Source organism: Suncus etruscus, chromosome 5 (genome assembly GCF_024139225.1).
Source record: "Suncus etruscus isolate mSunEtr1 chromosome 5, mSunEtr1.pri.cur, whole genome shotgun sequence".
NCBI classification, from domain to species: Eukaryota; Metazoa; Chordata; class Mammalia; order Eulipotyphla; family Soricidae; genus Suncus; species Suncus etruscus.
Window position 1 is genome coordinate 79081698 of NC_064852.1, and position 18036 is coordinate 79099733.

Sequence of the window (18036 nt, forward strand, 5' to 3'; positions counted from 1 at the left end):
CCAAGCAACATCATAGCCTCAGGTCCTTATACTGGACTGATGGTGTGTGGTTGGCTAAAAATCAACAGTGAGCACCTGGAACTTGTGAGCACCTCTTGAGAGTCTTCCTACCTAATCTTCCAAAAGATAATTTCCTCAAGAGGATGAGTTTATCTTTTGCTTTTGAAGGAGAAAAGTAAGATCACCATATGTAATTCCTGGTAACAATCAGGGTTTCAGAATCATGCAGTCCTTTGAATCATCTCCTGGACCCAAGTTTAGCTCTTTGTAAAGCAAATACTTGGTGTTTTATTCAGTAAAATTAGAGAAGTCTTATTGATGCACATGTCAGGAATACCTTACTTTAAGTCATATATGTCTTTATAACTTCTATTCCATTTACTAATGTTTTCAGCATCTAAATATTCATAATGCTTAGTATCTGAAAATTACTTTTTGAAAGAACATTTGCTGGTCATTTCTTTTATAAACTAGAATGAAAAAGTTTTCTATCTGAATTAATCTGTTTTTAGTGTATATTGTGTTACCTAAGTATTTATCTTAAATAATCCTATATGGAAAATCAGTTATAAATCACTTTACTCATTGTATACATTAAATATCACAGAAAAAAAAAACATTTCTCTTACCTTCTCATAGTTGTACTCCAAGAGAACAAACTGTCTATCAGGTGAGACTATATAATCATTTATGATATGTCCAAATTCCTCCTGGAAATCAATAAAAAAAGAACTATTAAACAATTTATTTTACTAACAATACTGAGTACTTAATCTGTATTGGATATAATTTCAGACATATGAATGATGCCTTTGGAGCTCCCAGTCTAGTTGAGGTAGTAATCCCCCTCCCTAAGACAACATAATGCAAGGAGGATGGTGATCAGGATTAGAGAACCAGGGAAGGAAGGATTAATTCTAATCAAGCAAAGGTTCTCAAGGATCGTATCAGAAGCAGAGGAAGAACATTCTCACTAGGAAGAACATAAATAATAGCCCATGTTGAGAGATTATTTAATAATTAGGTGTAAGAGGAATACAGTGTCAGAATAAGAGGTAAAGGATATAAACTAGAAAAATAGCCAGGACACAAATATAAGAAGCAAAACTATAAAATACTGTTAGCATGTGAAATTAATAGAATCATCTCTTACAATGATAATTAGTGACAAAGTAACAGAGATGAAGTGAGATGAGATGACAGGGGAGATGAGATTAAAACTGGTGTGTTATGTCAACCCTAGATTGGGATAAAACCGTAGTCTCTGTTTTATAAGATGGAGACAGAAACCCAGAACACATTGCCAAATATTAAACAGATTTGGGACCAGAGCTACTTGTAGAGGTGGAACTATGAAAGACGCTTGGCATATATAGGGAAAATAGGATTTGTAGAATAGTTAAGTATGACAGAGGAATCAAGAAGAAATGTAAGATTTAGCTAGAAATGGGAGCTCAGTGATTTGGCGGAGAGCACTGTTTATTAAGTTTGGTAATAAAGGAAGGGAACAGGGAAGGGAACATGATATCTTTGGCTGCAAGAGAGTGAAGGGAAAAGAACTTGTTTAGATTAAGGTACCAAGTTCTAATGCCTGCAGGGGCCAGTAAACTAATGGAAAGATTGGATTTAAACCTTCGGAGGAGGCTTTGTATCCTAAAGACAGAATCAAAGCGAGCTAAAGCAATAATGTTGTGGAAGGGAATGAAATTCACTGAAGGAGAGCATGCAAAGCACGGAGAGAAGGCAGCAGGTGAAGACAAAGTCTCCAAGAGCACTTACTCATAGGATTGTGAGTAGAGGAGGAGGAATCATCAAAGACAAGAAAGTAGGCAAGGCAGAAAGCGTTTCAAGGAGAGAAAGATCCACTGTGCCATATGCTGCAGAGAGAGTCCAACAGGATGGAAAACGATCTTAGCTCATGAATTGAAAGGTTATGGAAAAAAATCCTCAGAATTTCCTCAAAGCATGAATTAATTATGTGATTAAACATACAAATGTACTGTTCGCCAAGAATGTGGTGTAGTTTCCATATTCTGCATTGAATAGCAAGATATTATCTTCTCGTTTGTAGAGATATTCATAATCTAAAGAGAAAAAATATGGCCAAACTATTATTCCAAGTTGCAATTAAGGATCAATAAAAGTTATGCCATAAAAATTTAAGATATAAGCTTATATGGCTACTGAATAAACATTTCCAAGTTGGGAAAACATTAAATTATGAATATTATACAAGTAAGCATTCATTTTTGTATTTTTAATGAGGCTTCAATTCCTATTTAAATCTTTTAATATATTTTATATATAGTTTCTGTTTTATCTCTTTTTGTACCCTTAACTAGAAAAATATTTTCCCATAGTGTTTTAAAAATAAGAAAAATTTTATAATGCTATTAAAATTTTTTTGCCTCAGAACCTAACAAAATGAACAGATGTGTAAAAACTTCCCTTCTTTATCCCAAATCCTTACCTGAAATCCATATCAATGAGTAATACATTGTTCTAAAAGTACTTTTTAAATAATCTTCCAATTTGTAGGTTCTACGACTGTCAATTACACCTTTGTCTGCAGGTTGAGAGAGATTAAAAAAAGAGAGAGAGAGAACAACTTTCAGTAATGTGGGAAAATGTATTTTGGATAAAATTTAAAAATGGTTCCCTGTAGCATTGGTCACAAAATAAAATGTAAAATGCATTTTAAAAGACTTTCGATTCACAAATTGTAAAATTCATTTAACAGTTAAAGTATACACTTATGCTTTATGTTTTACATATATATGCTAAATATATAGGCATATTTAACTATATTAATGAATTTCATTTACAAGGTCTAGATCAACAATGTCAGGTAAAATATAATATGGTTGTACTTTTAGTAATGATAATTTTTAAAGTTAAAATAAAGGAGCCGAAGAGAGCACAGCCTTAGGGCGTTTGCCTTGCACACAGCTGATTCAGGACAAATAGTGGTTCGAATGCTGGCATTCTATGTGGTCCCCCGAGCCTGCCAGGAGAGACTTCTGAGCGTAGAGCCAGGAATAACCCTTGAGCGCTGCCGGATGTGACTCAAAAAAAAAAAATAAATAAAGTTAAAGTAAAATTATTTTCTTTCTTTTTTTGGAGGGGGCCCACACCTGGCGGTGCTCAGAGGTTACTCCTGGCTATCTGCTCAGAAATAGCTCTTGGCAGGCACGAGGGACCATATGGGACGCAGGGATTCGAACCAATCACCTTAGGTTCTGGGTCAGCTGCTTGCAAGGCAAATGCCACCGTGCTATCTCTCCGGCCCCAGAGTAAAGCTATTTTCTTAAAAATTTAGTCTACCACCCTTTCTCTTAGCTTCTGTCCTCTTCCTGTCAGACAACCTTGGCTCTGTTGTCAATGTCTACTGATTCATATATAATTTTATTTTCTCATTCGTCGATTTTAAAATTTTATACTGTACACCAGGGTGGAATTATGCAATGCTTGTGTTTTTATTTTTTAAATTAACAGCATGTTCTACAAACACAATTTCATTTCAACTTGTAATCAATATTTAAGAGATATTAAAGAGATCTTTAACTTCCCCTTTTTTCCTATACCGGGTATTTGAAATTAGATAGGTATGTACTTATAATTACCAATTTCAACTGACATACTTCCAGTCAATCACTGCATGTGTTCATGTAACAGACTGTGTAAGGACAGAACTTTTTTTTTTGAAGCCCTAAGTACGGTTCAAGCCTTCTCACTCAGCACAGATATTGAAGTCATCTGGTCATCTAGTTCTGTGTCACTGTATTTCTATAATCACTTTTCCTTGAACTTGCTGAAAGTTTTGATGGAACTCATCTTGAATTTATCTCAGTTATCCTCATTTCTAATCACTAGTTTTTAATTTTTTACATGGATTCAGTTTGTTGGCTACTAACGTAGATGCCCTGAGAGTCAGTCTTTAATATTTTTTGCTCCTCTCTACCTCCTTCCTAATAACTCCAGAAAATATAATTTTCTGGGCTTCATGTGTTTTCCAGTTAATAATTGATAAATGTTTGCTCATTATCTTAGGCAATCACATACTTAAATTCATATGTCCATTGCTATGTTGGATATTTGTAGCTAAAATTTTCCATTATATTCTTGGGGGGGGGGCACACCCAGCAGTGCTCGCACTCAGGAGTTACTCCTGGCTCTGTGCTCAGAAATTGCTCCTGGCAGGCTCGTGGGACCATATGGGATGCCGGGATTCAAACCATTGTCAGTCCTGAGTCAGCCGCTTGCAAGACAAACTCCTTCCACAATGCTATCTTTCCAACCCTCCTACTTTATTCTTAACTTACTAAAATATTTGGGTTTTTTTTCATAACTAGTTTTCCCTAAATAATCCTATGCTTCTATATTCTGCTAGTATTGTCCATGGTTAGGTTCTTCCATTCCAATCCTTCCACTCCAATACCAATAGAGTCATTTTCCTAAATAATACTTTCAGAGCTGGAGCCAAAGGACAATGAGTAAAGCTCTTGCCTTTGCATGCAGCCAACTCAGGTTAAATCGCCAGAACCCTACAGAGTGGCCTACCAAAAAAAAAAAAAAAAAAAACTCAAATCCCTTAGCCTGAACAAACTCTATAAGCTTATCACTCTCTAGGCTGAATAAATTGAGTCACATTTATTTGCCTACTGAACCCTTTTGACTTTTTTTTATTTTATCATTTTTTGTCTTAAATTGCTTCTATGGTAGTCTTTCTACAATTTTACATACCCCCCTCTCTTTCATAAAATCTAGCTCATTCGTAAGTGACTTGTGTTGAGATCACTTTTGTGTGTGCGCCTGTCTCTTTGGTCTACTCAACCTGGTCAACTCTGTAGTCTTGGGTTTCATTTGGGAAGATTTTTTTTTAGCATCAATCTGAGTTTACTAAAAGTCTTTTTGCAAATTCTCTTTTTCCATACATAGGCAAATTGCCATCACAAAACTAGCTATAATTATTTTCTATACATAATATTTATATGATTTCAGTTTTTATTATTTTGGGGATTGCAAACAGAGCGCCTTATCCTGTTCTTTTGTTAAGCCTATGGAAAGGTAATTTTCACAAGAAATAGTCTTTAAAGAAATTTTCTAGAGGGCTTTTTTCTAGACATAATCTGATGATCTTATTTCTTTCTCTAAAACCTTAAGTTAAAATTGATGAAGTTGCTATATTCATTTTATTACTTTACTGATGTTTAAAGGCATTGTTTACTAAGTTAAAGAATTTTTCTTTTGGTTTATGAGCCATACCCAGCGGTGCTCAGGGTTACTCCTGGCTCAGTGCTCAGAAATCACTCTTGGCAGACTTGAGACCATATGGGATGCTAGAGATTGAAACTGGTTTGGCAGTGTGTTGGGCAAATGCCCTACTTGCTGTGCTATCACTCCAGCTCTTAAATTAAAGAAATCTTAACTCTTTGGTATTTTTTCCAGTCCAGTCCTCTATTTCACCCCCCAAAAGTTATTTATATTTGTGAATAGATATATAGAAAAAGGCTAAACATCAGCTTTTGGACTTGTCAAACTCCCAACAAGAAAGAAGCCATGGCCTGAAAAAAATTTTAAAGGGATGTAGCTCTGCACAGTCCTGTGAACACCATTGGGAATAGCCCTCCAAAGCTGTCTGAGTTAGCACAACGGTAAGGCCTTTGCCTTGCATGCAGAAGGACATTGATTCAAACCCCGACATCCCATATGGTCCCCCGAGCCTGCCGGGGGCAATTCCTGAGCATAGAGCCAGGAGGAACCTCTGAGCACTGGCCGGGTGTGACCCAAAAACCAAAAAAGAAAAGAAAAAAAAAGAAAAGAAAAGAAAGAAAAAAAGAAAAGAAAAGGAAGAAAGGGAATGACCCTCCAAAGTAAAGCAAACCATACTTAAAAAAGAATGTGGGCCAGAGTAATAGCACATTTGCCCCTCAAAACCAACCAAATAAATAAATAATGAAAGTCCTGTGCTTTAAATATTGTTTGAAGTTCATATTTAATTACTAAAACTACAGGTCTGTATTTGCACACCTAAATAGCCTCAATTATTTTTATTCATTTGATCATTCTTTCATATATCAAATATAAAGTAACTGATATTTGAAAATATTCTTTTGTTTTGTTTGTTTGCTTTTGAAATTATGAGTGTGATTTTATTAGTTTTTCATGTAGCCATTTGTTACCTATTTAGGTATGTTTTCAGTTTAAGATATAAGAAATGAAATTTTCATTTACTTTTCAAGACATGATTGAGTGCATTATAGCATAAGAATATGTATAAGTAAATATATGATAAAAAAAAGTTCTCAAGAAAATGGAAACATACCCTGTCTATGGTAGGAAGGATTAATATCATTAAAATGGCAATACTCTCCAAAGCATTGTACAAATTTAATGCAATTCCTCTAAAATTCCCATGACATTCTTTAAAGAAGTTGATCAAACACTCCTGAAATGTATTTGAAACAATAAACCTCCATGAAAAGCTAAAGCAATTCTAAAAAAAAAAATGGGAGGCATCACTTTCCTCAACTTTAAATTGTAAAACAAAGCAATAGTCATTAAAATAGCATGGTATTAGAACAAAGACAGACTCTCAGATTAATGAATAGACTTGAGTATTCAGTGAATGTTCCTCAGGCATAAAATTAATTAGTCTTTGATAAAGGGGTATAAAGCAAAATGGGGCAAGCAAAGCCTAACTAACAATATCCAAAGACAATAGATAGTTTTGAAAGGACCAGCCCATGATATGAAGTTTACTATAAAGATTGGTGAGCACAGTTATAGAAATAATTACACCAGCAACTATCATGACAATGGTAGTGAGTGATATATATATATACATATATATATATATATATGTATATATATATATATATATAATTCTTGTAAAGACATCCACAGGCAGTGGATGGGAGAGGATGGAGATGGGGGCATTGGTGGGGTGAAGGTTGCACTGGTGAAGGGGGGTGTTCTTTTTATGAATGAAACCCAACTAGAAACATGTTTGTAACTATGTTGTTTAAATAAAGACATTACTAAAAAAGAAATATATGGGGAAGAAACTAGATTCTCTGGACTCCCTCTACAGTGCTCATTGCTCTTAATTCTTATTACAGTGCTCATTATAAGGATGTTTAGCAATTTATGGAAAAATCTTTTGTGATATTCTTACAACAGGGTATTGCCAAGCTAGTTTTTTAAGCTCTTTTTTTTTAAGGATAAGGATGAAAGAAATACAGTAAAAAAAGGTATGTGAGTGGCAATTGTTGTTTGCATAGGCCCAGCAAAATATGAGAGAAATAGAAAGGAAAAGCCTTGGCCTAAATACACGGAGACCTCACCCCTGAAGTATTCTGGCATAAGACCAACTCTGGGTTCCAGGCATATTAGGTTGACCAACCCCTGCCTGAGTCATTCTCTGTGGTTTTTCACACAATCGCTGTTGTTGGTGTCAGATTTCTGTAGTTAAAAATTCTGATGAAAAATATTCTTAAGAATATACTTATTTCAAGAACTATTAATTTTTTTATTTTGGTTTTTTTTTTGGGCACATCAGTGATGCTCAGGGGTTACTCCTGGCTATGCACTCCAAAATCGCTCCTGGCTTGGAGGACCATATAGGATGCCAGGGAACAAACTGAGGAACATCCTCAGTTCAAGGCAGACACCCTACTGTTGCACCATCACTCCAGCCCCAAGAACTATTAATCCTAATGAACAGAAAAAAGGTCCCCAAATTCAAAGTATAATTAAAAATATAAGTGATTATATAAGATCTCAATAGTAATATTAACTGTTCATGTATATGTTTACATAAATGATTTACATACACATTTTTTTTGGGTTTTGGGGCCACACCTGGCTCTTTGCTCAGAAATCGATTTTGGCATGCTCAGGTGACCATATGGGAGTTCGGGTCATTGCAGGCCCACTGTGTGCAAGGCAAACACCCTACTGCTGTGATATCACTTCAGTTCTACAGACACATTATTTATGTGAAAGTATTTTATTAACTTTAAGTTAAAAATACCCTTCACCTACACACATTAATGCACAGGAGTGATATTCCCTAAAGAAGCTACCCTTCAAAGTTTGGGATAATTTAAGAGTTTTGGAACCTCAGTAATTATTGTTTAAGCACTTAAAAGATTATGATTTGTGTCCAGAGAAGAGCATAATACTCCATTTTCTTCTTCCTCACACTGGTGTTTTCCATAATCTTGGAAACAGAAATTGCAACCTATGGGTTCTCATGGTATTACAAGATCTTAGTTTTATCAGTTTCAATGAATTCTACCAGAAGATACAGACTCTACTTCTGAGAAAAACACTTGGTGGGCTGAAACATGTAGAGACTATGTTGGGGATAATAACATATTTTTTTTTGTCTTGAATGATGAGCAGATTCATCAGCAGCTATAAGACAACACCTTGGACAAGATGAACTAAGTAGTCTTTGGTACTCCTGGTTGTAAAGTTAGCTAATCCCTAAACTTGAAATTCTCAGTTTTTTTTTTTTTCAGGAGCACCACCAAAATGACAGTAATTCTATAGAGATGAGCTGATGGATGTACTGGCAGGGTCCCTCAGCCACACTCTGGGTCCAGGCTGCCTCCTTCTAGATGGATGATTTGGGGGTCTATCGGGAGCCAGGTACACTAAATGTGCTAAATGTGCAAGCCAGTGTCAGTGGTCACCTGAATTGATCATCTATGGTAGTGACAATGTTTTCCATGATCCAGAGAAAGGAGTCAAAACACACACACACACACACACATTTTAGTTGAGTAAATGTTCATGTTTGTTCACACCCTGTTCATATATTGAACACTTAATCCCTTAAATGATAGTGTTTCAAATATGGAGCTTTTGGGAGATTATATATTCATAAAGTAGTAAAGTTATATAGCTCATGACTGAAATTAGTGCCCTTTTAAAATTCATCCTAGGGAGCTCTTTTGATCCTGCCATGTGTGGACACGTGGCAGAGAATATGATCTCGCCAGACACTGAATGAGCTAGCACTTGAATTTGACTCACAGACTTCCTGTGAGCAATACATTTAAATGTATTAGGGATTTTTTTGACCTTTTATTTTTGTTTGTTTTGGAACTTCACATGATATTGCTCAGGGATTACTACTGACTCTGTGTTCAGGAATAAATCCTGGTGGGATTCTGGAGATCAAATGCAGCATTGATCATTGAACTTAGGTCAGTTTAGTGCAAGCCGAGTACCTAAACTCTTCTATTATTCCTCAGGTCTCTAAAGTTGTTCTTAAACTCACCTGTTCTATTGCTTTTTTGTTAAAACAAACTGAGTAGACTATACAGAATTGTATAGTCAAGCATTCATAGTCAATACACATACATACATAAATACATATTTAAATACTTATAAAAGACACATAACAACATAGATCTATAAATAATGTCATTTTGTGAAAGGAAATTGAGCTATATCCTTAAATGCTAACTTTTATAAGGCTGTTTGTCAATGATTATCAGGATATATTTAAATATGAAACATTGGGTAGAGAGACAGCTTAAAGTATATGCAGAAAGTCCAGGTTTGATCCCTGGCACTGCACAAGTACCATTGGAAGCAACTTGAAGTACGGCAGCCAGGAGTAGTTCCTCTATATTGCCAAATGTGGTCCCCCAGACCAAAAGCAAAATAAAAATAATGGAAAGGTAATTGATGCAAAATTCCCTGTGATGTCACCTGCTGCCTCAGGTGTTGTTTTTCTCATTCATGATGAGCTTCTATACAACACTTATTCTTGTCCACCTCAGAGGTTGCTCAATCCATTCTCATCAGACCACAATTTTTCTAGGTTCACAATTTATACCACAATCAAGTTCATTTTTTTTCCTTTTCTGGTTATGTCAATTCTTAGAAAACAAATGAGTGCAAAATGAAAACAAGCTCCACCCACATTCCTATTTGAGTGGAACCTGTGTGTCCATCCAGTCACAGATTCAGCTTGTTAGAAATAAAGCTTTCAGGCCAGAATGATGGTAGAGCAGGCAGGATGCTCACTAGGTAAGTGGCTGACCCGTGTTTAGTCTCCGGCATCCCATATGGTCCCCAGAACCCTGTAAAAAGTAATCTCTGAGCACAGAACCAGGAAGGAATAATCCCTGAGCACTATCAGATATGGTTCCCCCCTGCCAAAAATCAAAAACAAAAACAAAAAAAAACTGCAAATGATGCTCTCCTATGGTACCAGGATTCATGGGTCAGAGGGGTCGAGGGGTCCTTCTCTGGCAGAGCCTTCTGCACTATCCTCCCCCAAGCCACCACACAACAGCCCTACCTACTTTCCTTTCTTAGTCCTGTGTCTGCAGCACAGCCAGAGGTAGAGATGAGACCCCTTAATGATAGATTCTTTGCTTAAATGAGGCCCAACAGCTGCTGATAGTTCCAATGTCAATTTTAAAGATATAGTTTTGCTTTATCCTGGGATATCTCTGAAAGCTCAGGCCACTCTTGCTTTGTGCTGGGCTTCCTGAACTCTTTACAATGACCCTGTGAGTCAGTTTTCCATATTCTGGCTCCCAGCAGCGGAACAGCACTGCTAAATTGAAGCAAGTGGAACAACAAATGTTTCTTGCTTTTTGCCTTGCCATTTGATAAGCAGTGCACATTGGAAGATACTTTTGAAACATCTAGATAAGCGAGTTCTGTGAGACACGAGTGCCAAGTCCAGGTTTTGACCTTTAGCAAGTTCATAGTTTGCTGCCAAGTTACAACCTATTCTGTCAAACACTTAGAGGACTTGCTCACATTTCTTCTTTTTTGTCTACTTGCTCACTGATGGGGCACTGCTGTGGCAACAGATGAAGGTCTTTGGCTGCTTGTTTGGTTTTTCTGGTGGGCCTGGGACATGTCGTTCATTTGACTTATCAGTTGAAATCTTGTGCTAGCCAAGTAAAGCAGTTAATCATATGTTACCCGTCAGTGTATAAAGAAACTCTTAGATCCATCTCTCTTTAATTCAAAATTCAAGAAAAAGGTTAACAACTTTATACTTCATATCTTTGGTTAGAAAATCAATTAGGTTGAACCATACAAAAATGTCATTTTTGCCTGTCAAATAGTAAAATAGTAGCTTTTAAAATGGTTCTACCTAATAATTCACTTTTAAAATTCTATCTTTATAAATCAAAAATTTTTTTCAAAATAAAAGTAACTTCAGACTGACCAGACCCAAGTAAGTATGTTTCATAGTATATTTTAACTTTGACCAATTGCTATAATATACTACAGTATACTTCTATAGTATATTATATATTTGCAAAACAATATTTAAATTATACCTTATGATTATAGGATATTTAAAATATTTAATTCATATATACAAATTTGGCCAGTATTGAGCTATGATGTATAATAATGCTATTTCACAAAGATAAACTATTGTTGAAAATAAATGGCTAATGAAATACAACTAACAAGAAATGCAATACACTTTTTATAGCTCAAACTCATAAAGTTGTTAAACATAAAAAATGATATCTGGTTGTAAAGTTATTGCATTCCATATGTTAATCAGTGAACATTTTATATTGATACTAAAGAAATAAAATGAGTTCAATCTTATATTTGCTCTAGTAAAATAGTGACTTTGACAGAGGAGCAGAGGAAGAAAAATTAAGTAGGCAAAAGAATTGACCAGAAGCCTCTTCATACTCTGTCTTATACAGCAGCAGATGGAGACTTTGTTGGTATTATCCAACAAATACTAGTTAGAGGTTTAGTCCCCAGTGGTTTTGAAATCAGATCCTGGATTTCAGCCTAGATTCATTTCTTGCACTGGGACCTTGGGAAAATTACTAAATCCTTCAAAACCTCAATTTTTAAGTCACAAAATCATAATAATAGCATTATCTATCTCATAGGATTTCCAAGATAAAGTGAGATAATACATCTGTATATGTATATATATATAGTTGAGATTGTGACTTAAAATTAAAAAAGCCTTCCAAATACTTTATGAAATTATATCTTGTTCCAAATTTGTACTAGACAATCAAGTACAATAGTCAAGAAAGTATCTGTACCCTGGAGACATAACAGTAGAGCAGAGAGTAAGAATAAAACTAGTAAAATAATACCCATTTAGTTTAACTGTGTTCATAACCCAAACACTCTTGAGACTTCATATGAGCATAACATTGAGAAAACATCTAGGATAAGTATGGTCTAATCACTTCTTATGTACAAATGAGCATCACTTTTTCCCACTGAGATGTCTAATACCATAATATCATCTACAGTGGAAATCAGCAACTCATAGCCTAGAAATAAAACACTTGATTCAATGGAATTTGGGGGTTTGTAAAGAGGGATGTTTTCCTGATTATTCAAGAACATTAGTGTGCAATCTCAATCACCAGAGAAACATCCAGGTATATTAAGTAGCTTGTGAGAAATGCATCATCATTGAGCTTGTGCCTTCAGACCTGGGACTATTAATCCTAAGATCAATTCTAGATGATCAATTTTTACTATGAGCTTGTACATATAGTACAGGCCATAAGGTGCTTGTTTTTCATGTAACTGATTGAGTTTCAAACCTGGAAGTGATCTGAGTGTAAAACCACTGTATCTGCTGAGTACAGCTAAATAAAGCCCAAAAATGTTACCAATTTTTTTAGGAATATAATCACTTTATTTAAAGTGACAGACAAACCAACCATTCACATTTATCAGCATAGCAATAATAATAAAACAATAAATAAAATAAACAAAAAATAAAACAACAACATTTATCAGCATTGCAATAATAATAAAACAATAAATAAAATAAACAAAAAATAAAACAACCTGATAGGGATTATCTATCCTAATTCAACGCCTTCTACTTTCTCCTCCCCTATGATCGCATAATTCCAACTCTACTGGCCTCCTTGATATTCCCAGAGTCCAATTCAGCTTGAGAAACTGATTATTTTTTATGTTGAATATGTGTGTTTGTTTGTTTGTGTGTGTGTATATGTGTGTGCCTGGATCAATTTTCCCCTTATACATGCCCTGTCACTGTGTTAGGGTCTTTATTCAAATATTCCTTCCATCCCAGGGTAAAAACTTGCAACTTCTCTATTCATGGTGTTATTATAGCATTGTGCTTGTTGTCCTTGCTGGATTTCCCCTCTAGCCTATTATGTGTGATATTATCTAATTTATTTATTAAATTATTAATAATATAAATATTCATTGTATTAGCCTCCTTTGTTGAATTGCAGTGCTTTGCTTTGTTTACTACCATTATCACTAGAGCTTAGAATAGTAGCTGTTACATCATAAGTTTCATTCAAGTAATTGTTGAATAAAGACAGAAGTCAGACCGTGCAAATACTAGGACACCAATACAATAATACTAACACATGAAAACAGTTCTACAAATTAGCATGCAAACTCCAAGTGACCAGAGTAGTAGAAAAAGTAGTATGCTTAATCAGAAATATCTACATCAGAGTTCAACTTCCAGCCTACCACTGTCACTAAGCTACCACTAAGTCTCTAAGTCTGTGGTACTTAGGATCTTTCATCCCAAAATGAGTGCTTATATTCTTTGTTCTATAATGTTGGGAAGAAGACTTATATTCCTGAACCTTTTTATCTAAAGGCTTCCTTAAAGGTCGCCATTAGGAAAAAATAGAGAAGGATGGAATCAGTAGAAGAGAAGGAACTTCCATTTCCTTTCTGATGTTGCCAATATGCACCCAGAAGAAGCACTTATCACAACCCCTAACTTCTTCAAGAAAATCCAGCTTTCTCCTCATGTCTCATGCCTCCCCTGCCAGATCCACAAGCATGGGTTTCTCACACCCTTTATAGAACTGAGCAAGATCTTCTGTATCCCCTCTTCATTTCTGCCCAAAATCCAAAATACCGACTGTGTAATTTTTTTTGTTTGTTTTGTTTTTGGGCCACACCCGGTGATGCTCAGGGGTTACTCCTGGCTATGCGTTCAGAAATCACTCCTGACTTGGAGGACCAGATGGGACGCCGGGAATCAAACAGATCCATCCTGGGTCAGCCGCATGCAAGGCAAATGCCCTACCGCTGCACTATTGCTCCGGCCTTTATAAATTTTTATATAAAATCCCACTGCTAATAAAAACTAACATAATTTCTAGATTGACCATTGTACCCAATTTATATAAAACACAAATATTATACCTATAAAATAAAGTTTTTATCAGAAGTAAGAATACAATATTCATTGTATTAAAAAAAAGAAAGAATACAGTATCTATTGTATTAGGCTGAATCTCAGATTAACACACCTTTGCTTAAAGGGCCATATCATAAATAGTTTAGATATTGAGGTTATATGCTTCTGTTGAAACCATTCAAATCAGTCATTATAGTCTGAAAGCTGACATAGACAACATGTTAATGAATGACTGTGGCTGTGTTCCATTAAAGATTTATTTACAAATTTGAAAGTTTAGTACTAACTAGTTTGAAGAATCTATATAGACATTGCTAAGAATTGCAAGCAGCATAATAATATAAAATAAAATAAATGCTCCTAAATTAGTATTGGAATATAGAAGTTGACCTGAAACCTTAATTACATTAAAAACCACAACAGATGAAGCTCACCACAATGAGTGATGAGTTCTGTTAGAGAAATAACTACATTGAGAACTATCCTAACAATGTGAATGAATGAGGGAAGTAGAAAGCCCGTCTTGAGTACAGGTGGGGGTGGGGTGGGGAGGAGGGAGATTTGGGACATTGGTGGTGGGAATGTTGCACTGTTGAAGGAGGGGTGTTCTTTACATGACTGAAATCATACAACTACAATCATATTTGTAATCACGGTGTTTAAATAAAGATAAAAAAGCCATAAAAATAGCATCAGACACCAAAATCTGCAGCATAAAATTGAAGCTAGATGAATATTCATGTCTTAAAATTTAAATCAAAATAAAAATATTGATAGCCTCTGTCAAGAAATGCAAGAGCAACAGAGAATAGGGAATCCTGAATTTATATCAAGATATTAACTTGCTTTTACATAGTTAGGCACCAGGACACAGTATAAGTGGAAAAAAACATAATTAAATCTAGTATCACAGCTGATTTATTCCTATCTGATATTATCTCACCAACCCCCACCCTTTCTCACATTAAAAGGTTCTTCTGGGAATAAATAAGACCAGTAGAATAACTGCCAAAACTAATATTTACAAAGCTTTTATGCTCACTATGATTTTCTTGTTTGTTGGTTTTGGGTTTTGGGGTCATATCCTGCAGCTCTCAGGGGTTACTTCTGGATCTGCACTCAGAAATCACTCCTAGCAGACTTAGGAGACCATATGGGATGTCAAGGATCGAACCCAAGTTGTCTGTGTGCAAGGCAAACACCCTACCACTGTGCTATTTCTCCAGTCCCTGGCCCCTGGTGCCCACTATGTTGACTGCAATTAGACCTACATAATCTAATATGATGAGATAGTTTAAAGATGGAAAGATCTTGACCACATGAATAAATTTTTCACAGGCTTATGAAACCTAAAATGATTTTTATCAGAGGATTAGTTTATTTTGACAAAATATAATCCTGAGTAGTTGTAATGAGGTATCATTAGAGGTTACAATGCAAGGTATCCATGATAAAGTTTATGTTAGCAAGGAAATTGATTAAAGAACATCAGTATTTAGAGAAGTGGAAAAATATAATATTGAATCATTGAAAAACATTGAGCAAGATTTAGAGGCATAGTCAATAAGGTCACCGATCATCAGTAAGTGTGTTTGTAATACAGGGTGACAAATTGAAAAAAAATATTGGAAAACAGAATTGTCATAGAAATTTCTCTTCAGGATTTGTTAAGCAAAACTTTAAAGAATGTGTGGTGAGTGTTATTTTTGTACCTGCATCTAGGGTTATCAAAAGCTAAAAATTGTTTAAAATATATGAATAAAATAACACAAACATGCTTATAAAGATCGTCCAGTATAACGACAGTGTATATTTATTTTCACTTTCTTTTTACATGTAAGAAAATAAGGTGCACACAGTAATTAGACTCAACTTCTATGATCAATAAGCACGTTTTAAAAAGCCATGTTTGAATAAGGCAATGTTTCACCAAAATTTTGCTATAAGCACTTTAAAATAATCTAAAGATTTAGGCTATGAATTGAACACAGTAATCTTTATATTATCAGAATTAGTCACAATTTCCAGAGATTAATCAAGCTCTGTGGAAGTATTTGAATTCACCATTTGCAATTAATCTAAACTGGTGTATCATTTGGATATGAGTAAATTGGTAGGGCATATTATAATATAATTTTACTTTCCAAAGCCAAAGAGGTAACAATTATTTCCAAAAACCCTAGAATTTTCTCTAAGGACTGTTGCTAGGATGGCCACTCCTGAGTTTCCTGGAAAGAAAATTATATCATCCACATTCTCTCTTCATGACATCCAGTAAATCCTGTAATCTTACTCCAAACTCATAAAAAGTCGTTATGCACATTTTATAATGGAATCATTTTTTCCTATTTTTCATATATCCTAGATTTTAAACACAACACATACAGAATATTGCAGGCCCTGAACTATATGTTTCAAAAATATAAGAATTTATATAACAAAAAATGCAATGATTGCTCCTTTAAATGAACAACTATCATAATGAATTAATTTTATACCTTGCTTTCTAATTCTGTTGTTTTTCCTCTAATCACTATGTAACCCTCTCTTAGACACCCAGAGGAAGAAGTTGGCCTCATAGGTGAATGTCCTCGCCTGTGGGTCTGTAAACGACTTTCTTTTATCCCTTCTCCAAACATCTTCTGGTTATTGTCACTGCTCACTGATTAATTCTCACTGTCTTGAAGCTCATACAGAGCACTTACCTTAAAAGTATTTACCTTGACCCTTTTACCTTCTCATGGAATCTCCTTTTGTATCTTTTTATATGGATTAATATGCTACTCAAATCACCAATCTATTACTGTGACTTTCATTGTCTCAACTTTCCTCCTCAAACCTTATTATATATTCCTTACTAAGCAATAAAATCACAGTTTTCTAACTTATTATCTTTAAAATTTAATGTAATTTAGCAATAAATTAATTTATTTTATTATTTAAATATCTAATATAAGTCAATTACACTATAAATAAATGAGAGAATAAATTCATCTTTAGCAAACAATTGCTAAGACTACAAAAACAGGAGGCAATAATGGTTTAGAACTAGATATCTGAGTCCTATATTTATGAATATAAGAATTAAAATTAGAATTAATTAACATAATATTTATTAAATTATTTTTGTCATGATATAGAACATAATCTTATTATTTGTTTTCTGTTTAAACATAATGTTTTATGTTTATGTTTTAGTATCACATCCAGCAGTGCTTAATCCTAGCTAGTGTTCAGGGATCATTCCTGACAGTCTTCAGAGGATTTACGTTACTTGCAGTATGGAGATAATATTTTTAATTAACCAAATTCTATAAGGTTATATTGAGTTAAGTAGTGACTTTCCCCCTAATTCAGATCTATCTGTAACCTCAGCGTATAGCCTTATGGAAATAAAGTTTCTTCCATGCAAGTGGTAATGATGTAGTCATTTCGAATTAGGGTGAGCTGTAAATCTATGTAAGACATGCTTCTACTGTCTTCAAAGATAAAGGGATTATGAGTATACATAGAAGACAAAAAGGCAGGTGAAGATGGAGTCAGAAATCAAAATGATATAAGTGGAGGAAGAAGAAATGATACTTCCTCTTAGTCCTCAGAGAGAAAATGAATCTGCTGATAACTTAACTTTTTTACATATAAATTCCTATAACTATAAGTTAATAAATGTCTATCATTTAAAATTACTCAGTGATAATTGGTAGGCAGCCCAGTCATCTTAGCCCAAAAATGATATAAGCACCCACCAAACTCCTTGGTGTTCTTTCTGAAACCACTATAGAAATGAATGAGCAAAATTTGAAATACTCTGGCCCTCATTTGATTAACATTCTAATGAAAGTAGA

General features: G+C 34.7%; 1 protein-coding gene across 1 annotated transcript in view; it reads right to left on the reverse strand.

The window, feature by feature from the left end:
* The window catches only part of DPP4 (dipeptidyl peptidase 4), a 94446-nt gene that overhangs the window by 61139 nt on the left and 15271 nt on the right, over positions 1-18036 (reverse strand). The window contains exons 3-5 of the mRNA XM_049773366.1: positions 2471-2566; positions 1993-2084; positions 630-710 (exon numbers count right to left, since the gene is read on the reverse strand). Coding sequence (XP_049629323.1) covers positions 630-710; positions 1993-2084; positions 2471-2566 — 269 coding nt within the window. The remainder of the gene's footprint in view (positions 1-629; positions 711-1992; positions 2085-2470; positions 2567-18036) is intronic.